Source organism: Rhinatrema bivittatum, chromosome 2 (assembly GCF_901001135.1).
Source record: "Rhinatrema bivittatum chromosome 2, aRhiBiv1.1, whole genome shotgun sequence".
Classification (NCBI taxonomy): domain Eukaryota; kingdom Metazoa; phylum Chordata; class Amphibia; order Gymnophiona; family Rhinatrematidae; genus Rhinatrema; species Rhinatrema bivittatum.
In genome coordinates this window covers 512,843,436-512,855,810 of record NC_042616.1, presented here as the reverse complement: position 1 = coordinate 512,855,810, position 12,375 = coordinate 512,843,436, and the positions used below count along the sequence as shown (strand labels likewise).

At 48.5% G+C, this 12,375-nt stretch overlaps 1 protein-coding gene across 3 annotated transcripts in view; it reads left to right on the top strand.

The window, feature by feature from the left end:
- The window catches only part of DEK (DEK proto-oncogene), a 213,427-nt gene that overhangs the window by 110,699 nt on the left and 90,353 nt on the right, over nt 1-12,375 (top strand). For all 3 annotated transcript variants that reach the window (XM_029590742.1, XM_029590743.1, XM_029590741.1), the window contains exon 7: nt 5,314-5,469. In XM_029590742.1, the coding sequence (XP_029446602.1) occupies nt 5,314-5,469 (156 nt within the window). The remainder of the gene's footprint in view (nt 1-5,313; nt 5,470-12,375) is intronic.

Here is a 12,375-nt window from a genome sequence, read left to right as displayed (position 1 = left end):
CAGTTGGGAGCTTTGCCTTTCAAGGGGAATCTGCTCCTTGGTCAGGTCTTGGAGCAGATGATCAAGCTTTTCGGGGAGAACAAGGTTCATAAATTGCCTGAAGATAAGCTGAAAGGGAAAGGGCTCTTTCCTCCTCGTTCCTGCTGCAGAGGGAATAGGCAGTTTCAGGCTATCAGAGCATAAGTAGGTACCCAGAGACAGTCCTCGGGAAGAAGACAATCCTGGAAGCAGTCCTTTCAAGGGCGAAGGCTGGGAAGAGATGGCTCCTCCCCGGGTGATGGTGGAGCCAGGTCCACTCCTCGATGCCAGTGATAGAGGACCGGTTGGTTCTGTTCTACGAGGAGTGGGCCAGAATCACATCAGACCAGTGGGTCTTAAGTGTGATAAAACAAGGTTACATTTTAGAATTTGCTTGGCCACGAAGAGATTTTTTTCTTGGTCTCCCCATGTACTTACGAGGAAAAGAAATTGGCAGTGCGGGGAAACCTTTTGTCATGTTTGCATACTGGGAGCCTTTGTTCCTGTCCCCCTGGAGGAACAGGGGACAGGCCACTATTCCATTTATTTCATAGTTTCCAAGAAGCAGGGCACGTTCCACCCAATCCTCGATTTAAAGAAGGTGAACATGGCTGTAAAGGTTCCTTGGTTTTGAATGGAGACTGCACTCATTCAGTGCACAAGGGGGGAGTGCCTGGCTTCTCTGGATTTCACTGAAGTGTACCTACACACAGGAATCTGGCCCGATCATCAAAGATATTAGATTCATGGTTCTGGGGGAACACTTTCAGTTTTGCACCCTGCCCTTCGATCTGGCAACGGTGCCCAGGCCCTTCAAGTTGGTGATCATGGTGGCTGCAGCCCTCCAGAGGGATGGGGTCTTGGTTCACCCCTATCTGGAAGACTGGATGATTCAAGCGAAGTCAGAAATCCTTTGCCGGGAGGCAGTGGACTTGGTCCTCCAGCATCTGCGGTCATTGGGCTGGATAGTCAATCTGTCCAAGAGTCCTCTTTTCCCTTCCCAGATTTTGGAATTCCTGGGGGCGCATTTCGATACCAAGGTGGGGAAAGGTATTCCCCACCAAAGAGCAAATTTCCAAATTGCAAACTCCAGTTCGCGGATTGTTGAGGAAGCAGGTACCCAAAGTGTGGGATGACTCACAAGTTCTCGGGTCTGTGGCTTCCACCTTGGAGTTGGTTCCATGGGCATTTGCTCATATAAGACCTCTACAGTTGGCTTTACTGTTCCTCTGGGACCTGTTGGAGCAGTTTCAGCTTCCACTTCCACTTACGGAGTTTGCCAGGTCCAGTCTCTCAAGGTGGCTTCTCCTGGACAAGTTGAGACGAGGTGTGGAACTAGATATCCTGGTCTGGACGATCATCACCACCAATGTCAATCTCTCTGGATCAGGAGCAGTTTGTCAGAACCAGTCCATTCAGGGGCAGTGGTCGGCGGAAGAAGCCTTCTGGTCCATCAATAGCTTAGAGACGAGAGCCGTACTCTTGGCTCTACAGGCATTTCTGCCCCTGGTGCGGGGGAAGCCGGTGAGAGTTTTGTTGGACAATGCGATAACTGTGACTTACATCAACAGACACAGGGTGGCACCAAGAGTTGGGCAGTGGCTCAGGAAACCCAGGATCTAATCAGCTGGGCAGAGCAACATCTAGTGCTGTTAGTGGGCACGGACAATGTGCAAGTGGATTTCCTGAGCTGACAACAGCTGGACCCTGGAGAATGGGAGCTATCAGAGGCAGTGATGTGCCTCATCTGTCGTAGATGGGACATGCCGTGCATGGATCTAATGGTGACTTCCGCAATGCCAAGGCCCTGCGGTTCTTCAGTTGGAGGGAACGAGGAGCAGGAGGAGTAGATGCATTAGTCCTGCCTTGGCCGATGGACGTCCTTTTATATCTGCTTCCGCCTTGGCTGCTGGTGGGTAAGGTCTTGCGAAGCATAGAGGTCCATCCAGGCGACGTGATCCTTATCGCGCCAGAGTGGCCACAGCGCCTGTGGTTTGCAGACTTGGTCAACCTAGCAGTGGATGGAACCATTGCAGCTAGCTCATCTACTGAATCTTCTGTCAAGGCCCCATATTTTCAGATCAGGCGGCATGCTTTTGTCTAGTGGCTTTGCTTTTGAGAGGGAGTGATTGAGGAATAAGGGTTATTCGGAAAGGGTCATCGCTACTCTCTTGCAGTCTAAGAAGATTTCCACCTCCTTTGCATATTGAGGGTATGGAGAGTTTTTGAGGCCTGGTGTTCAGAGCAAGGGATGGATCCTATGCAAGCCTCAGTGGCACACATTCAGGCCTTCCTACAAAAGGGTTTATCTTTTAATTCCCCCAGGGTTTAGGTGGCAGCTTTGGGCTGTCTTCGAGGTAAGGTTTGAGGGGCAACTTTAGCCGCACATCCAGATGTGGTGCATTTTCTCCAGGGAGCAAAGTATTTGTGTCCTCCGGGTCTGAAGCCTTGCCCTTCCTGGAGCCTTAATGTAGTCCATAAGAGCTTGTGTGTGGCTCCATTCGAACCTCTGAAATGAGCTACTATGAAAGATCTCAATTTGAAGGTAGTTTTCTTGGTGGCAATTTGTTCGGCTCGTCTGATCTTGGAGCTTCAGGCCTAGTCATGAGGGAGCCTTTTTTGAGATTTTCAGATTCGGGAGTCTCCTTGAAGACTATTCCTTCCTTTCTGCCGAAGGTGTTGTCATTTCACTTAAATCAGTCAGTGGAGCTCCTGTCCTTCCCAAGTTTGGATCCTACGGTGCCTCAGGCCAAAGAGTTGCGAGGTTTGGATGTAAAACGCGCATTGTTGAAGACCCTGAAGGTCACGAACAGCTTCTGCATGTCAGATCATCTTTTTGTGCTATGGAGTGATGCAAAAAAGGGTTTTAAGACATCAAGAGCCACAATTGTGCAGTGGTTGAAAGAGGCTGTTAGCTCTGCGTATACCTGTCAGGGTTGCCCTGTCCCGGAGGGGCTAAGGGCTCATTCTACCTGTTCTCAGGCAGCCTTCTGGGCCAAGTGTCAGCAAGTTTTGCCACAAGAGATCTCTAGGGCAGCTACTGGGAAATCATTGCACACTTTTGCCAGGCACTACTGTTTGGATGTCCAGGTCCCAGAGGCCCTGGATTTTGGTGAAAGTGTACTTTAAGCGGGACTCTCGCAGTCCCATCCCATTTAGGGAAGCTTTGATACATCCCAGGAGTTTGGACTGATCTGGGTATGTACAGGGAAAGGAAAATCTGATTCTTACCTGCTAATTTTTGTTCCTGTAGTACCACAGGTCAGTCCAGAGTCTTTCCCACTGGCCTAAAGGGAGATTTGGAGAGTCCACTCAATCTGTTTGTGATTACTCTGAAGAATGGCACAGGTTTGGTTAGTCCTACACATGGTTTTATGTGGGCGTGGATATCTGTTCCAGGTTTCCAGTTTCCATTGCTCATTCAGGGGATATATGCTAGTTATGGTGTTGGTATTTGTTTGGATTTTGGCTTGAGTACAGATCAATACTGAGGGACTTCTGGCTGCCCCTTAGTTACAAGATAAGTTCCATATTAGGAGCTACCACCAAAGAAAGAGATCTAAGTGTCATAGTGGATAATACATTGAAATCATTGGCTCAGTGTGCTATGGCAGTCAAAAAAAAAAAAAAAGCAACCAATGTTAGGAATTAATGGGAAGGGAATGGTGAATAAAACGGAAAATGTCATAATGCCTCTGTATCGCTCCGTAGTGAGACCGCACCTTGAATACTGTGTTTAATTCTGGTCGCCGTATCTCAAAAAAGATATAGTGCAATGGAGAAGGTACAGAGAAGGGCCACCAAAATGATAAAGGGGTTGGAATAGCTCCCCTATGAGGAAAGACTAAAGAGGTTAGCGCTGTTCAGCTTGGCGAAGAGATGTCTGAGGGAGGATATGATAGAGATATTTAAAATCATGAGAGGTCTAGAACTGGTAAATGTGAATCGGTTATTTACTCTTTTGGATAATAGAAGGACTGGGGGCACTCCATGAAGTTAGCATGTAGCACATTTAAAACTAATTGGAGAAAATTCTTTTTCACTCAACGCACAATTAAACTCTGGAATTTGTTGCCAGGATATGTGGTTAGTGCAGTTATAGTGTAGCTGAGTTTAAAAAAGGTTTGGATAAGTTCTTGGAGGAGAAGTCCATTACCTGCTACTAATCAAGTTGACCTAGAAAGCATCAGTAGCATTGGATATACTTAGTGTTTGGGTACTTGCCAGGTTCTTATGCCTGGTTTGGCCTCTGTTGGAAACAGGATGCTTGATGGACACTTGGTCTGACCCAGTATGGCAATTTCTTATGTTCTTATGTGTTTTATGTGGCAGTAAAACTTTGTCTCCATCTGCTGGAGGGGAGGCAAAACCCAGGAGTCTGGACTTGATCTGTGGTACGAGCAACAAAATGGATTAGACGCCAAAAAAAAATGTCTAATCCATTTTGTTGCTCAAACGGCTTTTTTAGATAGCCTACCCTCTTGCTTCATCAGTCCTTGATCTGTGGTACTACAGGAACGAAAATTAACAGGTAAGAACCAATTTTCCTTTATCCATCTAAATGGCAAAACTGGCATATTCAGTCATTTATTAGTCTAAATTATAGCCAGATAAATAGTTATCCAGTTATAATTTAGCTGGATAAAAAGAGCTTTTCGGGGGCGTTCCAGGGAGGGACTGATATAGCTGGGTAACCTAGCCAAATTTCAGATATATCTGGTTCGGTCAGCCAGATAATTTTAGACGTGCCTCTGAGGTCTAAAGTTATCTAGCCTTGTGTAGCTGGATAACTTGTCCTCTAAATGGCCTACTGAATGTTGGCCTCAGATTTTTTAAAGAATTCTCTTCTACCTTTTATCATTATTTTTTAAATTATTCTGTACTAGGCCCATTGCTTTATGTCTAGTTTGTCTTGCTGTCTTAGATACTGTATGCAACTCTGCTGTTTGAGAACTGATTTCCATCCTCTAAGTTTCTCACAGTTTATAGATGGAAAAAGTGACACACAAGATGGGATGTAGTTAGTAAACGGTACAGGATAATGCTGCATTGGTGGCATAAGGAGAAGATGTTTGAGATTTGAGTGAGATTCCCAGTGAATGGGAATGAACAGCCAGTGCAAATAAAACTGTGATAAAACCTTGGTGAGAAGTGGGGAAGGTAGTCTTTGAAATAGGTGAAGAATAGGTTTTGATGGGAGGGGGGTGGAACTTTGCCTTTTGGTATTTACTGATTGTACAAGAATAATATGTTTCTAATTATTAAAGAAAATGCTTTGCTTTTGTTTGTTTAAAGACTTTGCCAAAACAGAAAAAGCTTAGTCAAGGTGGCAAAAGTAGCTCAAAGAAAGCAAAAAAATCTGAAAAAAGCAAACAGAATGATGATTCTAGCACTGAGGAAGATAAGGATCAAAAAAGGCAAGCTTCAAAGAAAAAGGAACAAAGTAAAGAGGTAAAACAATTGCAGCATATACAGTATATATTTTTTCTTTTTAATGTACCAAATTTCTGCTGTTGCACATATTACAAATTGCTAGCTGGCTGGCATTTGATCTTCAGATAAACCTGCTCTTCGTGTTAGTGTGCTCCTGTCCTTTTATTTTATTTTTTTTTTTTTTTGTTGAGCTTGCTCCATTCCCGATCACCATATCCTTTATTCTAGTCTCACTCCATACTTTCTCCACTCTGCTTCCTCTCTGCACCTGTATTTTGGAATTGCATTTGTTAATACTGCTGCTGTGTGTTCCATTCATGAGGTTACTAAATATTCATTGCTTTGATCAATATTACTTACTTGTACTAATTATTCAAAGTCACTCCTATTTTTGTGGGACCCTGTTTACCTTTTAGGCCAGGGGACCCCCTGGTATGCCCGGGAAGGGTGGATTGTTTTCATCACTTTTTTTGCATGTGCTGTAAGGTTCTTCACCAGTAGCTTTCAAACCACCTAGGATAGAGGATAGAATTAGTCCTTTTGGCATTATAAAGAGATTTCCCTGTAGACGTCTTGAGCAAAATTGCCTCAAAGTGATGGGACTATTCTGGTCCATGTTATCTTGGCTTTTTACAAATGGACCACTTACTGGAGAATAGGAAAGCTTTATAGAGTTAAACAATTTAGGACATTTCTCCTAGTTTTTCTCTGATTTTATTTCTTACTTGAAAAAGGTTTTAAATGTGTGCATATATAAAATTATTGAAGTCAATTGTGCTACTGATGAATTTCACTACGTGAAGATGAGCAGTCTTTCCCTGTCCGTAGCCAGATCAGTCCAAGCTCATGGGTTTTGCCTCCCCTTCAGCAAATAGAGACAGAGAAATTTTGATGGACTCTGCCATAAATACCAGGATGCCACCTACAGTCCGTCAGTATTACTCTGTCTCCAGCAGATGGCGGATGCAAAACCTACAGTCTGTGAAGGGAATTTTAGTGTTTTGGAATAGGATTAGGCTAGCATAGTCAGATTTTTCATTTTCTTTTTCAGAGTTAAAAAAAAAAAAAGAAATATTAAAGGTTAGCTGCAGGAGACAGTCTTTCGCCTTCCAGAGGGTCACTAGGTCCTGAGGGGGACCATCCTCTCTGGTTTTTGAGGCTGCTGATGTTTAGGGTTCAGAACCCTAGTTCCAGCTACTCTTGGTACTGGGGGGTGATACCGGGGAGCCTGGCTCACTCCCCCCTGTAAGATCTGGACCCAGAGGCTCGGTGGCAAGTTAAAAAAAAAAAAAATGTTCTTTGTTTCTGGCTCTCCTTTACCGTCGCTCTCTTCGGGCTCTCCTCATGCCGTTTTCGCTGCGCCGTTTCTGTGGGGAAGTCGGGGTGTGAGGAGCCATGCCTAGGGGAGCTGTGTGTGTCATGCCTAGGGGAGCTGTGTGTGTCATGCCTAGGGGAGCTGTGTGTGTCATGCTGTGTGTACCTCGTGCCTCTCAGGCGGAGAGGGAGCCTCCGCGACCCTACCCAGGGTTGTCATGCGGGGTCCAGATTGTCTCCGGCACATTTGGGACCCTGCCAGCCCCGAATTTCAGTCCGTTCCTGCTGAGCGCAGGAGCGGGCGCCATCTTGAATTCGCTCGCGATAGCGAGCGTGGCAGCGAATGCAGCAGTGGGAGAGGAGAATCTCCCTCCGCGCTTACCCCCACAACAGGTAGCCCCTGAGGGGGACAGTTCGGGGGGGCTGGTCCACATGTTTTAGGGGAAGTCCCGACAAGGGATAAAGGGATACAGAGGATTCTTCCTCAGACTCCTCATTTAATTCTGAATTTGTGCTTTTGATGCACAAAGCTTTCAAGGCAAAAAGAGGGGCAGAGCTCCCTAGGGGCTTTCGGACCCTATGGCCAGGCCACAGAAGAAGATGAAGCACGGGGAGGACTCGGGTCACCCACAAGTGCAGAGGCCCCCTCAGGTTTGAGGCACCTCAGGAGGTCTCGGCTACGTCGTCAGAATCTGAGGATCCAGACGATCCACAATTACCTTCCCAGCCTCCGAGGGGGGTTGAAGGGGAGACAGACCCCATGCCGGGAGGCTCATGGGATGGACGGCAATTATCCTAAAGTCAGGCTTTTTCGTCTGGATGAGTTAGGACCTCTCATCCCTGTTATCCCACGAGAGCTGGATATTGAGACCCCCCAAGTAAGAATCTAGGCTGGGGGCTATGGACCCGGTTGTATTGGGCTTGCGGGGGCCACCTTCCTCCTTTCCTTTTCATTTTTCAGCCTTGGACCTGCTCTTTCGGGAGTGGGGTACCCCGTATTTAGGGCTGAAGGTGGCCAAGGCTATGGATAAGTTATATCTCCTATAGGGGTGTGCATTCGGATTGACCGCATTAGTAAAACGCAACTCATATTTTTTTTTTACTTAAAAAATTGATTCGACATAAACGATCGGATTTCCCACATATCGAACATAGATATGTTCGATATGTGGGAAATCGCGATTGTTGAGCCAAAATAAAAATATAAACCCCCTCACCCTCCTTAATCCCCCCCCCCCCCGACTTACCACAACTCCCTGGTGATGGAGCGAGGAGTGAGGACGCCATTTCTGCAATCCTTGGCGAGAAGCATGTGACGTCGGCGGCACGTCGAGTGACGCCGGCGTCACGTGATTCCCGGCTCGTTCGCGCCGGACGGCTCGTTCGGCCCAAAAAGAACTTTTGGCCAGCTTGAGGGGGTCAGGAGGCCCCCCCAAGCTGGCCAAAAGTTCTTTTTGGGCCGAACGAGCCGTCCGGCGCGAACTTGCCGGGAATCACGTGACGTCGCGTCTGAGTGACGCGGCGCCACGTGATTCCCGGCTCGTTCGCGCCGGACGGCTCGTTCGGCCCAAAAAGAACTTTTGGCCAGCTTGGGGGGGGCAGGAGGCCCCCCCCAAGCTGGCCAAAAGTTCTTTTTGGGCCGAACGAGCCGTCCGGCGCGAACGAGCCGGGAATCACGTGACGTCGCGTCACTCGACGTGCCACCGACGTCACATGCTTCTCGCCAAGGATTGCAGAAATGACGTCCTCACTCCTCGCTCGATCACCAGGGAGTTGTGGTAAGTCTGGGGGGGGGGATTAAGGAGGGTGAGGGGGTTTAAATTTTTTTTTTGCACATATGTACATATACCCAACTCATTGGATTTTTTTTATGTCCATATTGGCCGCAAGTGGGACCCCCTTTCGGACATAAAAAATATGAACATAAAATTTTGCTCTGCACATCCCTAATCTCCTACCGGAGGAGGCCTTGGAGATCCTCCGACTTCCCAAAGTGGATTCGGCGGTTTTGGCTGTCACGAAAAGGACTACCATTCCGGTTACCGGGACAACTGCCCTTAAGGAATTACAGGATCGGAAACTGGAGATCCAGCTCAAGAAAATTTTCGAGGTCTCAGCCCTTGGGGTCCTTGCAGCTACGTGTAGCAACTTTGCCTTGCGGGCAGGCCTTCGCTGGGTTGCTAGCCAATGAGGCACTATCTGAGGAGGAAGCCCTCCAGGCGGGGCATCTGGAGGCAGTCATTGCCTATAGTGCCGATGCCTTTCATGACTTGCTCCACACTTAGCCAGGTCCATGGTTTCAGCACGCCGCCTGTTATGGTTGCGAAACTGGGCAGCGGATGTCTCTTTCAAGTCTCAGCTAGGATCGCTACCCTTTAAGGGCAAACTGCTCTTTGGTAAAGAGCTGGAGGATCTGATACAGTCCCTCTGTGAGAATAAAGTACACCGCTTGCCTGAGGACAGACTGAAGTCTAGAGGTTCTTTTGGCTCCAGATCCCGGTTTTATGGGGGCCGAAAGCCTTGGACATTCCAGCCACCGGTGTCCTCCTTTCGCCAAACCTCCAACAGTCGGCAGTCTTGGTCTCAGTCCTTTCGAGGATGGCGTTTTGATAGGCCCGATAACACCCCGGCCGCTCCAGGGAGCAAGCCCTCGCAATGATGGTCGGCCGGTCCGCTCTTCGGTACTGGTGGTGGGAGGCAGACTGTCTCTATTCTACGAGGAGTGGGCCAAGCTCACGACGGATCAGTGGATTCTAACAGTGATAAGACACGGCTACGCTTTAGATTTTGCATGGTGGCCTCGTCATCAATTCCTCGCCAAGCGCCGGGCAGTCAAGGAGACTCTCCGGCGCCTTCTAGATCTCGGCGCAATCACGCAGGTCCCTCCGGAACTTCGGCAAGGCCGGTACTCCATTTATTTTGTGGTTCCAAAGAAGGAGGGAACCTTCCGGCCCATCCTAGATTTAAAACAGGTCAACAGATGTCTTCAGATTCCCCGGTTCCGCATGGAGACATTACGGTCTGTGATTGCTTCCGTGCGGCGGGGGAATTTCCGGCATCCCTGGATCTGACTGAGGCGTATCTACGCAGCGGGATCAGGGCCGCTCACCAGAAGTTTCTGCACTTCTCCATTCTAGGACGACATTACCAATTTTGGGCTCTGCCTTTCGGCCTGGCCACTGCTCCCAGAACGTTCACCAAAATCATGGTAGAGGCTCAATTATGCAGAGAAGGATATTTGGTACATCCCTATTTGGACGATTGGCTAAAACGGGCGAAGTCGGACGTCCTTTGCCAGGAGGCGATAGACAGACAAGGTACTTCAACTGCTGGGTGCCCTTGGATGGGTGGTCAACCTGTCCAAGAGTCATCTTATTCCCTCCCAGTCCCTGGAGTTTTTGGGAGCTTTGTTTGATACCCAGATATGCAGAGTTTTTCTCATGGTGGAACGCATTACCAAATTGCAAGGCCAGGTGAGAGCTTTCCTGTCCAAACATCCGCTGACAGTCTGGGATTACTTGCAAGTTATGGGGTCTATGGCCTCGACCCGGGGGCTTGTCCCTTGGGCCTTCGCCCACATGCGACCGCTGCAATCAGCCTTGCTTTCTTGTTTGAGTCCGGTCTCCGAATAATTTCATCTGCCGTTACCTTTACCACACACGGCATGGATCAGTTTGGACTACTGGTGGCTCCATTCCGACAGTTTGAACCGGGGGGGGGGTCCTCCTGGTTGTTCCGGATTGGACGATCGTGACTACGGATGCCAGTCTCGCCGGCTGGGGAGCGGTTTGTCAGCGACAATCGGTACAGGGGCAGTGGTCTCGGGAGGAATCTCAATGGTCCATCAACCGCCTGGAGACCAGGGCAATGCGCCTGGCTTTGCAGGCCTTTCTCCCGCTTCTCAGGGGGAAATTGGTCCGGGTTCTTTCCAACAATGCAACCATGGTAGCCTACATCAACTGCCAGGGCGGAACCAGGAGTCGGCCGGTGGCATTGGAGGCTCGTCTACTGATCAGCTGGGCGGAGCAATACCTGGTCAGTCTTGTGGCGTCTCACATAGCGGGGGTCGACAACGTTAAAGCAAATTTTCTCAGTTGCCATCGTCTCGATCCCGGAGAGTGGGAGCTTGCCAAGGGAGCATTTCAACTCATTTGCGACTGGTGGGGCACGCCCTGCATGGATCTGATGGCAACATTCTGGAATTCCAAAGCCCCACGCGTCTTTGCTCGCCGCAGAGAAACGGGGGCAGAAGGGGTAGATGCTCTAGCGCTTCCCTTGCCAACAAATGTGATGCTTTGTGTTCCTTCCTTGGCCCCTTATCGGCAAGGTGATCAGGAGAATAGAGCTTAACCCCATGCCGTTCCAGCTATCACAATAATGCTAATTATGTTATTTTGTTAATTATGTTATGTTACCCTTTCAGCTCTCCTTTTCTGGCTCACCAATAGAGCGCCTCCATCTGTAGCACCGTTGTTGCACTTTGTCAGTTTTGTTGTCCCTTTTCCCCTCTTCCTGTTAATTGTACTTTCAACCTATTGTTTTGATGTAAACCGATATGATGTACCTACTAATGTCGGTATATAAAAGCTCTTAAATAAATTAATAAATAAATCTGTCCTCAGTGATGCTCATGGCTCCCGGGTGGTTTGCAGACCTGGTCAATCTCGCGGTGCAAGGTCCGTTACGCTTCCTGGATCTCCCAAACCTGCTTCATTAGGGACCTGAATGTTTTGACCAGGTCGATCGCTTTTGTCTAGCGGCATGGCTTTTGAGAGGCAGCGGTTAAAGGACAAGGGGTATTCAGATGCAGTGGTTTCTACGCTCTTGTGATCGCGTAAGACCTCCACGTTCCTGTCTTATGTTCGCGTCTGGAAAGTGTTCGAGGCTTGGTGCGTAGACAGGGGGATTCTGCTCACTCGAGCGTCCGTGTCACAGATTTTGGGCTTTCTTCAAGCTGGTTTGGCGAAGGGACTGTCATGTAGTTTCTTTTGGGTTCAAGTCGCAGCGCTTGATTGTTTATGCGGTGCCGTTCAGGGTTTCTCCTTGGCAACACATCTGGATGTCGCTCGGTTTCTTCGTGGGGCAAAGCATCTACGACCTCTGGTGTCCCATCCTTGTCCATCTTGGAATCTCAATTTGATGCTTTCGCCCTTGTGTGCTGCGCCATTCGAACCGTTAAAGGGAGCAACTTTGAAGGATCTCACCTTGGAAGTAATGTTCTTGGTAGCAATCTCCACTGCTCGGCGTGTTTCTGAACTCCAGGCTTTGTCGTGCAGAGAACCATTCCTTAGAATTTCATATTTGGGGATATCCTTGCGAACGGTTCGTTCCTTCCTCCCGAAGGTAGTCTCCTCTTGTCATTTGAATCAATCGGTGGAGCTTCCTTCCTTTTCTGATTTGGACCATTCTGATCCTCTCGCTCGGGACTTACAGAAACTGGATGTCCATAGGGCGTTGCTGCGTTATCTTGAACTTACCAATGATTTTCGGGTGTCTGATCATCTGTGCTCTGGAGTGATCCTAAATGAGGCAATTTAGAATCAAAGGCCACTATCGCCCGCTGGTTGAAGAAGGCTATCAATTCAGCTAACTTGCTGAAGGGCAAGTCCC